Consider the following 19,637-nt stretch of genomic DNA (forward strand, 5'->3'; position numbering starts at 1 on the left):
TGTGTGTGTGTGTGTGTTGTGAGTGTGTGTGAGTGTGAGAGAGTGTGTGTTTTGTGAGTGTGTGTGTGTGTGTGTGAGTGTGAGAGTGTGTGTGAGTGTGTGTGTGTGTGTGTGTGTGTGTGTGAGTGTGAGAGAGTGTGTGTTTTGTGAGTGTGTGTGTGTGAGTGTGAGTGTGAGTGTGTGTGTGTGTGTGTGTGTGTGTGAGATAGAGGCTGAGCGGAGACAGAGCAGAGAGTGTTTGGCGGCTGATAAAGAGGTCATTGTACATGTGCTGCGCCTGATAGTTGCTCATCTCCACCCTGAAACTGGCAGCAGTCAGGACATCAACCTCTGCTGGAGACCCCGGGGTTAACTCCACCATAAAGACCTCAATGGCTCATAAAAATGTAATTCCCCGCCCCCTCCTCCCCCTCCTCCACACCCTGCTAATAAACACATCTCCCTGCGCACACAGCGCCGCGCTCATAAAAATCCTGTGCGTTTTATTTTGCTTCAGAAAAGTGTTTTTAAACCTACTGAAGCCCAAATAAAACTGTGAAAGCACCAGTGCCGCCCTTTAAGCTGCGTATTCTGTTGTAGCCGAGGTCTGCAGCCCCTCTGCAGACTCAGGTTTATCCTCTGCTCTGCAGCCAGCTGCATTTTCCTCCTCAGCCCAAAGCAGCAGTCAGAATAAAGACGCAGCGTTCAGGCTCTCGGCGTCGACTCGGTGTTACGTGCAGATAATTCACAGGAGAGCCGGCGTCTCGGCTCCGAGCGAGAAAAGACAATTTACAACATGTCCTGGGGATCGACTGCCGCGGACACGTGTGCGTGTGGAGGGAGCGTTCATAGCACCGGAGAAGCACTTACAGTAGCAGCAGGATGACTGAGAGCCCGGCGTGATGAAGGAGGGGCTAAAAAGGATCGCAACTTCTCCGGCGAACTGCATAAAAGAGCCAGACCGTCTGCACACTTTCACACCTTCCATTCACCATTTATTCTATTTGTCAGCTCGTGTTGCATTGCTAACACCATTAGCCGGCCCCCCTGCATTAGCCGGATGATGTACAGGCAGAGCTGAAGGAAACCTGACTACATCTCAGGGAAAGGTCAAGAAAATGCATGTAATACAGACACCCTGTTCCACTCCTCTTTAGACGGATCTCGATCAATAGCGCCGCTTTAAATAGACCTCCGCATTATTTCGGTGTTTCTAAGTATGGCACGCACATGTGCTGTATTTTTCTGTCCCGTGAAAGATTATTTTCCTACCGTTTCAGTAAACCAATCCCCCTCATGGGGAGGCAGGAATACCCCGTCATCGGACGGACCAACGTGGACTCTTAACGACAAACAGAGCGCGAGCTGCCGGTCGAGATCCCATCGGACCGGTTAACGAACCGTGTGTAAATTATGCAACAAATCAATGAGAGACTCCACGATCTGCCATGTCCGTGAAAAGAGAAAAGGTGAAGACAGACTTTGGTTCTGATGTTCCACTGAAGTCCACATCCGTTGCCATGACAATCACTTCATGCATTTGTCCTCCAAGAATGAGTTTTCTTTTGGGAGATTGTCCACTTGGTCCACAGATGGGAAATGATGACGGGGCTCTCATCATGTCTGTTGCAGTAGGAAATCAGTTCGCCTGCTTCGCTTTAACACTCGTAGAGTCACTAGTGAGTGAACAACTTCCTGTACAAACAGGAGGTGACGGCTTTTAAATGTAACAATAAGAACTCGGTGGTTTTGGGTTGATTTATGGAGGTTTTGAGATGTTTGACGCCGAGATGTTTTCTGGCGGTTTAGAAGAGGTGAATGAAATTTGTGGTGCTAAAAGCAATGAAAGTGACATTCTAAAAAAAAAAATCCAGCAGTCCAGTGTTGGGAAAAACTATTTCCACTGAACACTTTATCAATGTTTTTTTTATGTCTTTCATTTACAGCAGTTTGAATGAAAACTGCTGTTTGAAGATTAACCGGAGGAACCAGGCCATTGTTCCTGGAAAAGGCTGTTAAATTATTGAAATGTCATTTTTCACTGCTGTGCGTACCACAAATGAAATTAGGTTTGCCACCAGTGTTAAAGAGGGTGGAGGCACAAACTTCAGAGGAGGATATCTCAGAAGTAAAATGACACACATCTGCTTCTCTAACCAACAGGGCGGTGGGATACTAACATTAATTAACATTTTAAAGTGTTCTTATATCTGCTTACAACAAACATTTTAACGTGTTATACACCACTTATTAAACTTTTATTTTGTGCTTATAAATGCTAAATAGGAAATAAAGGGTTAGAATAAAAGGGTTAAAATACCAGTTAGAAGCCCTGAAAATAAAAAAAAAACTATTTGGGGAAAGAGCCTTGAAGGACGCCTCGGGGGTCTCCACAGGGTTCATCCCGTGAGCTGCCAGTACAGAGCTAATGAGGAGCAGCCTGAGCTTCTGCTGGGATTTACAGACTCAGATCTGAAACCAGGCTGCAGATTCTCCATCCTCACCCGGCTGCAGAGCTCCGAGGAGTCGGGACAAGGTCCCTCTGCTCGGCCTGCTGCACCGTAACCCACGAGGAAAAAAGGAATAATCCGTGAACCCTTCTACCATCTGGAAGAACCACCGCGGCGTTACTCAGAGCTCCTCACGACCAGAGCACGACGTGGCGGACGTGTAGGAGAAGATTTGATGAATAAATTGTGTTTTCAGAAGAAAGAAAGTGGTGCCCATCAGAGTGGGCATGGTGCTGCCGCGAAGATGGGAAATTACACTGAATCATTAATGGCACTCACAATGAAAGAGGAAATTGGACAATTTATGAAAATGACTCCTTCACAGGCTCAGCTGTGACACAAACCAGACCCATCCAGTAGCAGAGTACTTTCCTTGCCTCAGCGAAGGCTACGCTCAAAGTGCTGACCTCCCTGAAGCGCCGGACTTTGTTCGACACGGATCCACGTGGCCTTTAATGTCACGCGATGTGCAGAGGTCACAGATGGGGTGAGAGGAGGCCGGGCCGGGCCGGGCGGGACCCCGGCCTGGTGCCCGGCTGGAACATATTTTGCCCCCCTAGTCGAGAAACATTCCCTCGTTCTGCAGACAGCAACTCAGCCAGAACTCATCTGTCTATCAGGAACAGCTGCTGCCTGTGTGCGGTGTATCAGACATCTGGTGGGCGACTTGGGTGACTTCACCCCGGCAAACAAGCTCTCTGCAGAAGTGTCATCGTGACAGGAGTTCTTTTTTAGAAAGCAGCAACAGCCATCACTGAGCAGACTGAAATTTCGTGCAGATACCTATGGATGAAGAACTTTGGGGAACACCAGCCGGTTAAAGTTTTCACAAATCCAGTGAAATATTTCAACAGATTGGGACATAAGTTTGTATATCATGGCTTCCAGAGGATCTTATCCATTGACTTTTCTTTAAGCAATTTTCCTTGAGGTAGAAATTTGTGTTTTGGGGTTAAATGAGCTATTTTAAGATGGATTGCCTTGCAATTTAATACAGATGTTGAAGTCCCTCAGGATGAATTTTAATGTTGATCCCTTCATTTTGTCCATTTAGCCCCATTATCTGGAAAATAAAATAAAATTTATCCAACATAGTGGTTCATAACAGACATCCTTATCAGAAATGACAGTCGTGAAACTAAAATGGTGAACATTGCTGATAGGGATGAGCATTTCGAGCAAAAATTTTATTTAATGGCAGCTGGCAAACAGCTTTTAGGCTCATTACCGCCACCTTCTGACGAGAGTGAGCATTACAACCTGGCGCCGGTAAAAACAGGGAAAATAAAGAAGAACGATAGTCATGTACAACTAATACATTTTTTTTATAACGACTATTCGAAAATCATGTCACATTCCTAATTGCTAACATTACACATACCCACAAATCATAAGCATGTTCGCAATATCATTGTGTACGTTAGGATTTAGCTCAAAGTATTCGTGCGAGCACGGCTGTAGATTATTCAGAGTTTTATTGTTTTATATTCACATAATTGTCTCACAAATCTCTCCATTTTCTTCCACACAGATCCTTACCTCCCGACGTACGTCATTCCCACCCCCGACATGGACCCGTCTTCATCCTCATTCCCCAACTACTTATTTCCGGGCAGCTCCGAAGGCCCGATGCTGGGTGGAGAGACGACGACGTCCAGCGCCGGCTCGCCTCGCTTCCTCGGCCACGGCCTCAACGAGAACCTCATCCCCATCTACTGCTCCATCCTGGCCGCCGTGGTGGTCGGCCTGGTGGCTTACATTGTTTTTATTAGGTCAGCTGGAAGAGAAAAAAAGAAACAAAAAAGATTGAAAAGCTGCTCCGCAGTTAAAGACATTTGCACAATTAGGCTTCGCGCCTCAGCCGCAACATAATCCGGGACATGAGAGGGCGAACTGTGACAGAGATGGTGGTCTATATGTTGCCGGGGACAACATCTGTCTTACAGTGACAGATGTTGTCCCCGGCAATGTCTAGTCTAAATAATGACATTAAGGTGGCTGGTGAAATCTTCAGCCCTGCAGTGGTTGAAGAGCCATTTCTCTTCAAATTCACCATAATGAGCTTTTCTTAAAAAAACCCAAAGAACAGCAGGACTTAATGCATTACAAAGATCACGCAATAACACATCAGCGACGACACATGCAAGCACTCAGACAGACAGATACAAACCGGGCTAAAACACATTCGGAGCAAGTAAACAATCTCATTAGAGGCATTGATTGTTTGAAAAGTGCCGACAAGGGAGAAACTTGAGTGCCAGATTTATCAGCGCAGTCACGCACACATCTGGCCGATACTCTTCGTGTACTTATCGTCGTGCATAAACAGACTGTAAATTATGCGAATTTATCCCAACACCAAATATTTTACAAGTATAGGTGTGAACTGAACTGTACCACTCAATACCTCATGAATATTTTAATCAATGATTCAGGAGCCGTTTATCTTCCGCGAGAGACACAACAGCAGCGAGCTGTCGAGCTTTTCTGAACAATTTATGAGCTTTGTTCTGTTCCGGGGCAAAAAAAATAGGGTACATGAAATATGACAAATATAATTCTCACCCGTGCAGTTTACAATCATAACGAAGGTGCATTCACCATAGAAATACACAGTAGTAGGCAGGTCGCTCAAATGGAGCAGATGATTTTGCCATTCGAAATGACATCAGTCACGAGCAACAGGATTTTACAAGCTGCAGCTCGTTAGCTAATTATTGACAGCTCAATGAGTTGGTGGAAAATGCTGCTTCCATTCATAATGTTTCCAGCTCGCCAGCATCAACACATACTTAAAAAAAAAGGGTTGATGGTTGAATACACAATGTTGTGGCAATAAACTGAAGCTGAAGCAGGAAAAAAGTTAGCGTCTTTATCAGAATGACATTCATTGAGAAGACATGGAAATAAAGACTAAACATTTTCTATTGCCGTGTAAAGTGATAATTTAACATATCGTCATTTAGCGCTAAAATAAGCCTGTTTGGCTGCTTCACATAAGTACATGATCGTATTTCTAACAGTATGTTTTCACTCACAAACTCAAGAGAAAAAAGGCTTTCAGGATGAGATCCAACCGAAACACAACATGAGCTTGGAGAACGTGTCACGAACCATTACGGCAGATTAAAATCCGATGGAAGACCACCAGGTCTGCCACTCAGTGTAGCGATGCTTGTCTTGAATGGGACACATTCAATATAAATATGATTTTGTGTTTTTGGTTTCGGAAAGGGTCAGTGACAGTTTGCCATCTGAAAATTGACTTACACCTAAACTCCCATGTTTAATTGTTTTGTTTTATCTCATAACTGATGTGAAACGTAAATACCTCAAACTCAGACGGGATCACGTGACGACCGCTTCCCTTTCTCCACACAGTTGGAACAGTTGCAAGCAGAATAAGCAGGCGGCTAATAACCGAGCAGCCACCAGCAACCAGATGGTGACGCCGGAGGGAGAGAAGCTGCACAGCGACAGCGGCATCTCCGTGGACAGCCAGAGTCTGCAGGAGCAGCAGCAGCAACAGGCCCAGGCTGAAGTCCAGGCTCAGCCGTCACACTCACACACACAGGAACAGATCGGTAAGCTTTCAAATCTGGGAACAACACTATCAATACAGACATCAACAAAAGTTACATAATAATATAGACCTTAAACGACCTCTGTATTCTTTCCATGTGGTGGAGGTGTCTTTAATTTATGTTCCCAAAATTGCTTCTGATCTGTAGATCCTGGAAAGTGTGTGGCCGTGTTCGTAGAAAATACTGATACAAAAAAAATGATCATTTTAATGTGGTTGACCTCTCAACACAGAAACTCACCCTCACATAGATTCCTCCTTCACACTGGTATTCTGGCTGCCAAAGAAAGTCATCATCGATTACATCAACATATTCTGCTGAGAGGTGTCGCGGCTTCTCGCCGTTGAGCAAGAGTTTTCCTCAGAGCGCAGACACGTTTCTGGAGCCTGAAATCAGAAACAATATTTCAGCTCGCAGCAGGACCAACACCTACATGTAGCTGCCAAAAAAGCAGATATGTGAGGCCAGATCTCACGTGCACACATGATGGATTAGACTGCAGGAACATGAATGTGAAGCATGCACTGAACATTCGATTTATTTTGCATGACTGCTTTAAGTGTTAGTTTATTCCTCCTAATCACAAACAACAGAATTAGGTTCAAAATTTCAGTGCTGGCAAAAGTTTGACACACTTTCTATCTTTGTCAGCGCATATTAGAAATGTAATGCATACACAGTGTATGTAACTACATATGTTTGATCTATATTTGCCTTTACTGCTGCTCCATATTTATCTCTGGGGACTCGGGCGGTATTTTGAGTTGAGGTTTCGAGGACAGATTTTGCAACTCGCAAGCCAGACAAAGTCTAAAAAGGTTTTGTAAGATGAACTCAGTAAACGATGTCTGGCTCGGAGCCAAAACTATGCACTTTACTGATCTATTATAAAGCAATTTACCATGTGCTTAATTTACTTCTTGAGTTGTAGTGCATTAAGAGAAAAACACAGCGGAAAGTTTTAAGGTCCTTTTTTGTCACAGTCATAACGGCATTAACAGAGACTTGACTTAACAACAATTAAGACAACTTAAAAGGAATAATTCATACTTTTTTTTTATCACAAATTATTTAACCCTTTTACCCTGAAGCTATTTTGTGAACTTTTCACCTGAAGAACATTCAAAGTTCAGTCAGTAAGAGCTGCAAAACTTTGGGCCTCTTGGATCAGATATAGTTGGGAGAATTGTAAGAAACCCAATAATTCTCCTTATCGTTATCACCAGGACGGAGTGAGATACAAACATTTTTTGAGGACTAATTTCATTTCCAGATTAATAATCATTAAGTGAGAACAAAAGCAGCTGGGTGGCGGTGTGTGTGGGTTTGATTGTAAAAATATGTATTTAATAGCATTTGGCCAAAGATGGTGGTTTTTTTTTAATACAAAGGAACTTAAGTTTTGGCAACAAAATACATATTTTAGCCCAATTAACTCAAACAGCACGAGACATATCTTCTCTAGATATACAATATGTGTGATCAGGGGGTTTTACTCGCTGCCCAGCACTGAACAAACACACAAAAAAAGGGAGGATAACCTTTACACAGCAGACGGGAGAATGAAAGCAAGCGCTGCAGGGCTGAGAGGCGACCTCTCCAACACAGCGATCCTCCTCCTCTCCAACACAGCGATCCTCCTCCTCTCCAACACAGCGATCCTCCTCCTCTCCAACACAGCGATCCTCCTCCTCTCCAACACAGCGATCCTCCTCCTCTCCATGCTCAAATAGCACTTACATTAAAGAGATGGAACAAGCTTGTTCACTTGATCCATACATAAAGCCGAGAGGCATTTTTAGCTGAAGAAGAAGTCGTGAGTTCAGTCATGATCTTGTTATTCATTCAGTCATTCATGCTTCTCCTCCTGACTCCCTTTCACAGGAATTAATTTCTTCCTCCGTAGGGTTATTGTGTAAAGATTAAGAAATAGTTATACAGGGATAATAATGTGCTAACAAGGCAAACAGCAGATAAATCCTCCCTCGAACAATCCTTGCCACTGTGTCCCATCTATGATACCCATTACATTCTAATGAGGCTTGGGAAAAGCCCATTTTGTTTTTGTGTTTCGTTCGAGTGCCTCTTTCCATTCTTCCCCGGCTCCACAAATGTGAAGCCTGCTGTACGTTCCTGAGAAAAGGAGGAATTTCTTTTGGAGGCGCTGCTTGGCATGGCTTCATTGAGAGGATGACTGCCTGCGTGGTTAACCCCGTCGCCTCTTTTAACTGATTGGCTCATTAGCAGGTGTTACGAGACGGGATCCAGACCCCCCCACCTCCTTCCACCCCCCTCCACCCCCGGTCTCTCTGCCTTCCCCAAAATCTGATTCAGCGTCTGCGTTTAGCACAAGCTAATTGGCGTTACCACCGTCAGTCGGAGCGGAAGCCATTAGGAAAAAAACGCAGCAAATGTTGTTGTGCAGGGGGGGTGGAGGGGGGTGGAGGGGTGGGGGGGTGGGGGGGTGTGTGTGTGTGTTCTTCTACAACCAGCGAGGCCTGTTAAAATCACGAGGGAGTGAGAATATGCGCAATAAATCCATGCTAATCGCAGGGGGTTTCCTGTTCCCAATGAACCATATTTTACTGCTGGCGTGCAGTAATTGGAACACTTTCAGTCAAAACAAGTCAAATAAGCTTTTAAAAAGGAGAAACGGAGCATTGAAAACGTCTCTGGCTTTGAGTGACAGCGCTCAGAGAGGGTATTCCCTGCATGGGGGGGGGTGAGAGCTCCTCCATGAGGGGTGCCCGGCCTCGTTTCTGTCTGCTCATCTCCATTAAAAAGAACCATCTATCTGTGCAGAGTCCCCCCCCCCCCCCCCCCCCACCCCCATCTGAATCGTGCATATTGGATGTGTTTAAAATTTAAACAAGACTCTAAGCCCTTTAAGAGTCGTATCGCCCAACCGTGAATCCCCGTCCTGTGTTTGACCTCATAGTCGACACAGAGTGGAGTCAAAGCAGCTGTCGGTCACAAAACCATTCAAAAGATCTTCAGGGTGATTGGAGAAAGCGAGAGCCAGATTATAAAAAGGGGACAAATTTGGATATTAAAGCTGCAAAAAAACCAACTGAAAATCCACACACAGCAGCAGGTTTCAAGATTCGGGAGAAAATCAGGTTTCTGAGTGTTCACCTGAAAATGATAATGATAAAAGAGGCGAGTGTTTCTTACAGCGCCACAGCCAACCTCCATCAAGGGGTGACAGTTTAGTTGAACGAAACATTAGTGATTCTGTAGGAGAGTCGGCGGTAGCTGCAGCGCTGCAGGACCTTTTAAACCTTTTAAGTTACAGTAACGCTGTAGCTGAGTCATGTAACGAGTTACTAACAGGATCTCTGTAATACCAGAAGGATGTCTGTCATCCTCCCACGTCAGGAAGTCTTTAAAACACTTCTCTGGTTGGAGGTAATCCCACCCCACTGTTATGATTTTAACATCAGAGGTGACAGCAGTAGTTGTTCTGGACGCACCAATCAGTCGATGCACAGCAGAGCTGCCGTGATTACCTCATTAACTGACAGATTCATCCTTAGGGCTGACGACATCAACAAGGATTTGTGGAAAAATATATTTATATTACTTTAGATTTTTTTTATTCTCATATTTTGTAGACTAAACAATTTATTTCTTGAAAAAGATTGTTTTCAGATTCATTGTTAATCAATCATTGACGCATGAACAACCCGAGTTCAAGATCTCTTCAACTAATGACAGAAATGAAAGCTTCTGAAAAGTGTTCGTCTAGAACACGATATGTTCATGACTGAAAAGCAGCAACCAAAGATAAAAGAAAACCCTCAAGGCATTCATTTACTGAAGGTGTTAACATTTAAACAATAGAAACTTTCATCGGGTGAGTTTCCTGTTCGATCAAATTAGATCAAACTCACTATCATAAGGGACTTAGATGTTACTCAATTCTGATTGGTCTACGGAAGTACACGGTATCACAACGTGCCTACTGACCGGGGAAACAAGCTCTGAAACAAAGAGGAAACACACAAATGTGTGAAGTGAAAATACGTTTCCTGGACCTTTAAAAGTTCACGTTATCTTTCAAGTTACCAGCCAGAAGGATCCAAAATGGCAGTACGTGAAGGCGTTGGTAGGATGCCCTGCTAGGACAGATGAGGGCCCATTCATTTTAATCTATCTACAGAATTTGGTTCCCCAAAAGGGAAACATAATAAAAAGTTGCGAAATGAACACAGGACCCCATGGAGTCATAAATAAAGCAGCAAAATGAGAAACAAATATATTTATTTTAAATCAGAGAAACAATCCCTTGGTCAACTTTTCCCTGGGAGTAGTTTGATTACCATGAAGCAGTCAAAAATTCAAACTCAATCAGAAAAACGTCTCAGCTTTTCTGTGGCTTTGGGTCCAATCAGGATTACTTGAATGTGCCGATTAGAAAATCAAAAAAGAAACGGTGAGTAACAAAGCTGGGCTGTGATTGGAGTTCACGTTTCAGAGCAGACCTGATTGAACTGGTTCAGTGAAAGACATCTTGGATTGATTCTTAGAAGGAGGTTGGACTCCATAAAAAACACATCAGGCCAGACATGTGGCTGTTATTAGCAAAGCTGCGTCTGAAATGAGGTGCAGAGACCGGTCGGACCGAGGCAGGAGTTCAGGTCCGAGCCACCGTGCGTACGCCTGGACTCTCGTGTCTTCGTGTCACCGCTGATGTGGGCAGAGTGTCTGTTTAACCGGGGAGGGAGACGGAGGAGGACCGAGGCCGTCTCTGGACACAATCAGTGTGGATACAGAGGAAGCAGAGGGCGGAGGGCAGTTATGACGGTTAAATGAAGGACTGAAAACAGAGGGAAGGTGTGACATTATCGCTTAGTCGACAAAAGAAACCTCCTCTTCTAAAGCCTTGAAATAAAGTCCAGTGTATGACACGTCGCTGGCACAAGGATGCATTGATCAAGACAAGAAAACAACCGACCGGACTTTGGGGTCCTCTCAGGAACGCCTCAGCATTCCCGAGGCGTTCCCATGGTTTCCCCCAATTGGCAGCAGGTTAAGAGGTTTGTGGGAAAAGAGAGCATTTGTCTCTCATCCTCAGCTGGCTAACGACTCCAGTTTAACAGGTTTCCAATGAGTGAGTGACACCACAGGGCCCCCTGCAGGGGAGGGGGGGATCACCAGGGCTTTCACAGCTTTTTCCATGAAGGAAGACTTACAGTGTTTTGGATATTTTGGTGGATAGGAAGTTGTAATCTTTGCCCATGATTCAGAAACTTATCAAGGTGCCCTCAATCAACGGACTTCCTACTGAACTAAAGAGCCTGGTTTGTGGTATCAGCTGTGTTGAGAACAGCTTGCTGCGGACGTATGTGAATACCAGACATTTTCATTTTATGTCATTTTTTCATTTAATAGAGATGTTGAAGCTTTACAGCCGGCTAACATTAGCTACTAAATAACCAGTGGTTGAACTTTACAAAGTGCATAACTTATGTACATGGTTCTCACAGACAGCACCGATATAAATATATGATGATCTCATATAGTATTGATGTCGATCAAACTACCGAAGCGTATAGTTGCATGTGAACCTGGAAACCCATCAAAGTGGGATGCCACGTTTGCTTTTTTTTCTGCACGTTTTACAGTCCTCTTTTTTTTTTTTTTATAAGAAAATGTATTAATATCGAACATGTCGTGTGTCCAAATCACACAAAAGAACAACCTCGGGTCCTCAGCAACACACCTGCCCAAAGAAGCATCCCTGATTTAAATATGACCACTAATCATTTGTCTTCTCCGGCCTGACGTTGCTTTGTTCTCTCTCTCTGCAGTGGTGCGGGTGGATGGCGGCCCCCAGCCTGACTCGCCTCCTCCTGAAGTCTGAGGAAGAAGAGGAGGAGGAGGAAGAGGAGGCGTCAGAGCTGAAGAAGAAAGGGAGAAGAGATTGGGGACCAAAACGAAGGCGGGGGAGCCAAACAGAGAATGTGAAAAGAAAAACAACGGACTCCGATTTATATCTGAAGTGGCCGCCGAGCAGCAGCCGGACTCGTACGGACCTCCCAGCAACCTTTTGGGCCGCAGACGACCTCTTCATCCCTGCATACAGAGTCTGACTGTCATTCAGCGGGCCTGGACACAAACTCTAAACGGCAATATCGAGCACGATCTGAACCGGCGTTACACGGATAGGTAACCGTACGATGTGCCAGTGCATCTCGTATTAACTATTCCAACATGTTGACATCATTCTCAGTAGCTGCCAGTTTAGTATCTTCTGCTCCTTTCTAAGCTTTCTATTCTCCTTTTAATTCTGTGATCACCTACCGAGAAAACATTTATTTCACGTTTTCTTTTTGTTCTCATCTTCCTCCGTGTCGTCCTGATCTCAGATAATCCGACACGTCTCTATAGGATTCGCTCTATTAGACCCCCCCGCCGTCCAAGCAGCCGCGACTCACTCCCAACTTCTTCTGAAGTTTCTTGTATCAGTTAACCACATTTCATGTCACACTATCTTCTTAAAAATGTTTGCATCATTGTTGGAGATTGGCAGCACCGCCTGATGCAAGTGACTCATATTTAGGAAAAGAGGTCAATTACTGCACAGCCGCCTCGGTTATGAACCGCCCCCCCGCCCGCTGACATAAACCCCATCACAGCGCCTCCAGGAATTGTGTTTCAGTAATTTCATGCTCATAATGTAACACGCCCCAAAATGTTTGTGGTGCAGGACTTTTATTTTTGTGGCTTGAATTACAATCCTGAGTCAGCAGGGTGCCTCCACAGTCCTCCATCGGAGCTGCAACATGAGAGGAACATCTCTGGACTGTGGAGCTCTTTGCTGACTCACTGCGATGAGTCGACACGTCTAAAGAGGGAAGCCATCCGATGTACGATAAAGCTCTGACGTCATCAGCGCTCGTTACAAACGGATGCTTTAAATGGAAAAAAAAAAGTCTGGAACGAGGAATTCCATCTATAGTAGTAACAGAGCGGAAAATTAGGACGACCCTAAGAGGTACACTTTTATTTCACGATCCTTACGAGCGTCTCCACGTACTCACTCTTACGGTCTACAGCTGCGCTGGTGTTGTGGAGCCTGATAAACAGCGCTGAGGCGCTAAGGCTTCGTCGCTGGCACTCACGTCCACACGGGGAGCCCATTAGAGAGACGTCCTGACAGGCAGGTAGTAATTACCTCAGGGTCTCGGCTTCATTTACCCTCTGGCTCCTCTCTCATCGGGATTAATGCTGCGAACGACGGACGGAGAGAAGCCTCAACGCGACATTACCGATCCCTTATCCAAGTCCGAGGCCACTGACATTTACTACATCGCCATGGTGATATAAAAGCACTTAGTCCGGCCGCACTTCTAAGGCTGGGTGGCACCTTTTATCAGGGAGGACCACTTTTATGTCGCCCCCCACTTCCTCCTCTTCCTCCTCCTCCTCCTGCTGCTTGCAGTGACTGTAAAAGCAGTCAACATGGACACCTGGTAAAAGAAGCGTACTGTAGCCGACTGCACTGCTTCAGCGTTCATTCCTACAGGGCACGTACCTTGTACCATGTGATTTACAGGAAAATGACACTTTTCGCAAAAACACATGGTTGGTTTGGGGAAAAATAAAAACGTGGTTGGGTTTTGGAAAAAAATGTCGTCTCCCACTGGACTCGAATCTCATCGTCCCGCATGACAGTCTGTGACTAATGTCCTTTGTACTTGGTCTCAAATGACTCAAAATCATGACATTTGCATGCGTGTATGTTTCACACTTTCAAATTGTGTAACTTTCACGCTTAGACAGCCCAAAGCGTGGCTATCTCACGTTTTGCTGTAGTGGACCGTGATACCGGGTTGCACCTCCTCAGGGTCCCTCTTGTTGTGTAGTGGCGAAAATTACGAAGATATCTTTAGGAAAATCTGTGTAAACAGCCTGCAGACGTACCACAGAGCTGGTAGTGATTATGTGAAGCAGCGTAAAGAGACACGGGTTCATGTATGATTTTAAAACAGAAGAATTTAAAGGAATGGTTTGATATTTCTGAAAATACTCTTTGTACTTTGTTGCCGAGAAATGGATGAGAAAATTGATAGCGTTCTCCCCGGGACAGACGCTATCTACCCTCTCATGTAACTCTCAGCTACAGACGATTACTTTGAAGTAAAATAAGAGGTGTTTACTCGTTAGCAGAGCTTGTATGATTTAGCGAACACTAGACAGACAGATAGGAAATGTCACACAGAGAGAAGAAGGCCGAGAAAGTGAGTCATTACATCCCGTGTGATGCTGCTGCAAAGATCGATCACATGGTCAGCGACATCTCAAGTCAATTCAACTTTCTGGCCTCTTCACGTGTGATTCATGAATCGCTGCGGTGTAGTGAATGGGAAACAAATAAAAAGTCTGCTGTAGTGTGCTCACAGCTCCTCAGCTGGTGTGGCGTGGACATGTGACCACACACACACACACACACACACACACACACACACACACACACACACACACACACACACACACACAGAGAGAGAGAGAGAGAGAGAAAGTATGATTCACTCCTCTACAGCGAGAGCCGGTATGATTCATCCTGATTCTAGCTGTGGCGGTGACATTAAAGCAGACTCTGCTACAGTATGAGTGACCAGAGTTGCTTTAAAAGGGAGAGAAAGAAGAAGATACTCTTTGACCATCTCCCCCCGAGGTCCAATCAGCCCTCCAGCAGCGCTCATCAACCCTGAACTGACTTCTTCTGTTTCTCCAACAGCTCGTGAAGGCAGACGCTCATTGTAAGAATGTACAACCTGAATCTAAACAGAAAAATATGCAAGATACATTCAAGGATAAGGTTTAATTTCGCCCTTTTCTTTTCTGTTGTAAATCCTTGTTTTATTAATTTTCCTGTTTGCTTATATTATGAATAGTATTACACTTTTGGAATCAGTATTTTTTCTAACTGAGGTTATTTTGTAGCACTTATTAGACGTAATATGAATGCACTCAAAGAGTGTACCACAGTTCAAGTGCCTGTGTACAGTGTCCAGTGTCTTTGGGTTTAGAAGTTTGACTATATTTTTTTGCAGTTTTTCACTTATTTGATGTTTCATGTGCATTTTTCTTTTTTATATTTTAAAGAGCTAATAATGTTTTTTAGTAAATCAAAGTCGGCACTAAAGATGAACCTTGGAGACTCAAGAAAACTGTATGAATTTGGCACCGATAAGAGAGACTTACAAACAGGTTGCCAATGAACACATACTGTATGTTAACATGCTATAAATACTGGCGACTAATAGGGTCATGAAACATTATGAAAACATATACATGTCACGTAGGACTCTAAAAACTCACATATGCTATTTGTCAATAGGAATCAGCTCTACTGTGCAGATGTTTTTGCATGTACAGTAAGTTTCATCATGTACCTCCGTTTCAGAGGCAACAGGACATGTAATCTGCAGCAAATCTACGGAGAAGCTCACTATGATTCTCGGTCATGTTATTACTTGATGCAGATAGATCAGGACCTGGTCCCAAAACAGCTGAATGTCCCCTGTAGTTACCTAACTAATGTAAAATGCATTGTGTAAATGTGAATTTCTTAGAGTTGATACAAGATACGAAAAATACACTATAAAATGTTAAAAAACTAAAAACGTGTGCAAGTGAAATGAGCATCTAATAATAAAATAAGCAGAGATGTCATTGCATTATGTGTCCGGTTTGTCTTTTAACATGTTCACATACACAGTAAAATGAGATGTTAAATTTAGTGAAGGAAGAGCTTTAGAAAAATATGCTGTTTGAAGATTGAAACCGAAAATATGATGCTAAAGCATAGCCAAAGACCACCGAGCTTAACTCTGTGCAAAGTTAAGGATATCTCTCACATCTTTTTAGTTGAAGCCAACAAAGACTCTGTCTCTCCTTGATTTAAGGAATTGTGGTTCAGACTGAATATTTCAGAGTAGGCTCGTCCCATGCAGCAATTTTTAAGATTTTTTTTTTTTAATGATGTCCAAGTCAGGCGTCTTTGAAGGCCACTCAGCTTCTGCTTGCAGCTATTTCCATTTCTTGTTTGTGGATTTTGAGGCGGGTTTCTTGACCAACTACATGACATGTTTTGTGGAATCTGTTCTTCCCACATTCTGTTTTCACTTGCACTACTTTTCCCAGGAGTGTCCACATTTTTACATACAACTGTAGGACATAGTGAAGCTTTAGAAGGCATTGGCAGGCTAGTTTTGTCAGCTGTGGATGGAGCTAGGCTGGCTCTTTCCTCAGATTTCCAGTCTTTGTGCTAAGCTAAGCTAACGCTCCTGGTAGCTTCCTATGTCGTGCAAACATGACAGAGGTGGTTAGAGAAACCTCAGTGAGTTTGTAGACTGAGAGAGAAACATGTTCGATTATTCTAATTATTCCCAAAGTTGAATGTGGAGACCTCAAAATCCCTGAAGAAATGCAGCTTTTGTTTTTTTCCCGTCCTTTTCACAATAACACCCAAAAGCATTTGTGAAAATGACCTCAAGCAAATTAAAATAAAATGCTGAAAACCAGAAAGTATAGTGTTGGACTGGCAGCCAAACCACAGCAAAAAAGCAGGACCATGTGTGAAGGTCCGTTGGACCTGGAGTGCGGTTCTCTGCAGTCTTATCGCTGCCTAAACATTCTGGAGTCCGGCGGGATTTTTCTTCCTGCTACGTGTCAGAGATTAATCCTCAGTGATAAATCCTCCACCGACACACACGTGACATAGTACACAAACACAATGTCTGTACTGCTGCAACACCGCAGTTTCAACAACAGGACGACGACAAACAACTGCGGAGATGTTTCTGCACAGCTTTTCCTCCTCCTTCACTGGTTTCTATATATGAGGCCCCGAATGCAGCAAACCAGAACAAGATGGGGTTGACAGATAGACTGCAGAAATTTAATTTGATCAGCAGGGAACATTTACATGGCGACGCTAATCAAAATACGTTTTTGCTTCTATCAAGATCAATCAAGACTGCGACTCAGCTGAAATGGCTGAAAAAAAAAAGTCCTAAGGAGATAAAAGGAAACAGACACACCAAAATGGAAAAGCAAAGACTTTATAACATGCTCAGGGCCAAACGACTCAAAACATGTCGACATGACAAACTTAATCCATGAAAGAAAAGTCTGTCACTTTCAACTGGAAGAAAAATGTCTTGGCTGCTGTTTGAGCTCATTCATAAACATATTTAGGACTAATTTTAAATCAACACAACACGTGTGGTTTGATGAACTCATCAAGCTTCAGCCAAAATAGTTGACGGGCTCCGTCAATACAGGCTGCACTAAAATGTACCTGCTGCAACTCCAAGGATTTACAGGACAAAGACAGATTGTGATGAACAGCAGGAAGATATTCTTAAAGAAATCAAAATTGTAAAAAAAAAAGTCTCATTCTTTTAAATAAGCTTGACCCTGAAAGGTTCATTATTTTTGCTGCTTTATGTCTCTGTAAGCGCAGTTCTTTAATAATGTGATTAATAGGTCAACATAGATACAAAGAAAATGGAAAGAAATATGAAGATGAGGAGATGCCTAAAGACTCTACCTGCTTTTGTTTTTTCATTGGTCATGGGTTGTGGTAGTATCTATTAGTATTTTTTGGTATCACCTCTGTTGAGGTTCCCAGCGAGCTGAACAGATACTAAAAGGTGACGTGAAAACACAGCAGACCAGAGAGCTCGAGTGAATCATCACGACACAAACCCGACATGGTTACAGAGCCAAGCTACATATTTACTAGACTACTCAATCAATGGCAGCCTGCAAAAACCACACTGTGGTCAGCTGATGAGGTGCAGATGTTCCTCCGTTTGGTAGCTGACGAAAGGATCCAGTGAGAGCTGGATGGAGCAACAGGTAACGAGAAAGGTACGCGAAGAAGTGGCTGAACCGTTGGCTGCATATGGCTGCAACAGGACATTCGAGCAGATCAGGGGAAAGTTTAGAAAAATGAAGGAATGACTACCAGTCGATGAAGGACAGTAACAGCCAGAGCGAGTCGAACAGAGAAGGTCATTCGACCAGATGGATGCTTTATACGACCACCGAACAATGGGAGGGAAGTGTTTTTCTATTTTATGTTAACTCTGTTTTCTTATGGAATTTTTTTTTTTTTTTTTTTTTTTTGGTAGGTTATTGGAAAATTTGTAAAATCAAAATATCCCAGATAACTAATTCCTCCTGTTCCTCCTATTGTATACATTTTGTTGTGGATGATGTCGTTTGAGGGTTCAACAAGTTTCTACAGTCTGTATGTTCTCATATGATGGCTGATTGACATTCACATTCAACTTTTATTGCATTTCCAATACTGCGTGTTTCAAGTTAATGTTATATTGTATTGCCTCATCTGAATTCATATGGGCTCCTTTTTCTTTTTTTTTACACTTTAAAATACGTCAACGTTAATAATAACAGGGAGGAGGTAGAAGCAGTCTACGTCCCCATGAGATGGGAACAACCAGGATTTATGGGAAATGTGGCTTTCATTCCTCAAACATTAAGCCATACACGTCGCACCTCCAACTCAGAGCTCCGCGGAGTCGGTTGGAGTAAAATCAAAATGCCAAAAACACCAAAACACATCTGTACAGAGATGTTTCTGGACCGCTGCTTCAGTTTTACATCTGCAAACGATGTGAGCCGATATTGTGGAGGCGGATATTTTTAGACAGGAAGAAGGAGTGAGTCTGTGAAGGTCTTTCAAAAGGCTCCAAATGGTTGAACCTTTGACTCTTATGTTGGAACGCCTGACAGATAAACATACAAGTCATGGGGATAAGTAGAGAGCACACACACAGAGCTGAAGAAAACACGACCAAGATGTGTGTCATGTTAATATTTGTGTTTCGGTTTTATCAGTGTTTTCCTACATGTCTCTGTGGGGTGAGAAATCTGTGTGGAATGACCGGCTGCCTGCATACCTGCTCCGCATCATGTGTAGGGCACATGAGGAAACTATCCAGAGCAGCAGCAGCTCCGCAAATCAACCAATTCACTCCCGGGCCTCTCCCACCCGCCTGCATCCTACATCGATAGGAGGGGGACCACCCTGTCATAACTCACATAGGTTTTTAAAGTCTTAAAGAAGAGTCCAAAAGATATATTTTAGAGTGATGGCGGCCAGCTGTGGGAGCCCTCCTCCTGTAAGACCTCACTCTGGTGGATAACCAAAGTCAAACACCCCGACTGCAAACCCTCATCAGTCAGACTTAATGTAATTTTTCATATTGCACTTGTTGCAGTGAGACTTCTGACACGTCATCTGGAAACAGAAAGAAAAAGAGGTGTTTTGACCCTTTACTGTAGGTATCACATAGTAGTACACACATTTTACATTTTACATTATACATTTATATATATATATATCTTATCCTCTGTACAAATCCATAACTCATACTACTAAAAGCTAAACAGGTATTCAGCTTCACCGTGGAAAGTTTTTCTCTTTTAATCAACCAGATGAATTACTTCTTGAATAAATATGCCTGCAGAGTTTACTCTATTTCTGGGTGGACAAAAATATTCCCAGAAACAAAACTAA

The 19,637-nt window shown here is 43.6% G+C and overlaps 1 protein-coding gene across 1 annotated transcript in view; it reads left to right on the plus strand.

The window, feature by feature from the left end:
- Positions 1-15,762, plus strand: part of ngfra (nerve growth factor receptor a (TNFR superfamily, member 16)) — a 33,113-nt gene extending 17,351 nt beyond the window's left edge. The window contains exons 4-6 of the mRNA XM_069165330.1: positions 4,021-4,261; positions 5,871-6,073; positions 11,887-15,762. Of these exons, the coding sequence (XP_069021431.1) occupies positions 4,021-4,261; positions 5,871-6,073; positions 11,887-11,939 (497 nt within the window). The 3' untranslated portion in view covers positions 11,940-15,762. The remainder of the gene's footprint in view (positions 1-4,020; positions 4,262-5,870; positions 6,074-11,886) is intronic.
- Positions 15,763-19,637: the final 3,875 nt, after the last annotated feature.

The sequence above is a fragment of the Embiotoca jacksoni genome, unplaced genomic scaffold (genome assembly GCF_022577435.1).
Source record: "Embiotoca jacksoni isolate LCO1_2020_lvr unplaced genomic scaffold, fEmbJac1.0.p SCAF_34, whole genome shotgun sequence".
NCBI lineage: Eukaryota > Metazoa > Chordata > Actinopteri > Embiotocidae > Embiotoca > Embiotoca jacksoni.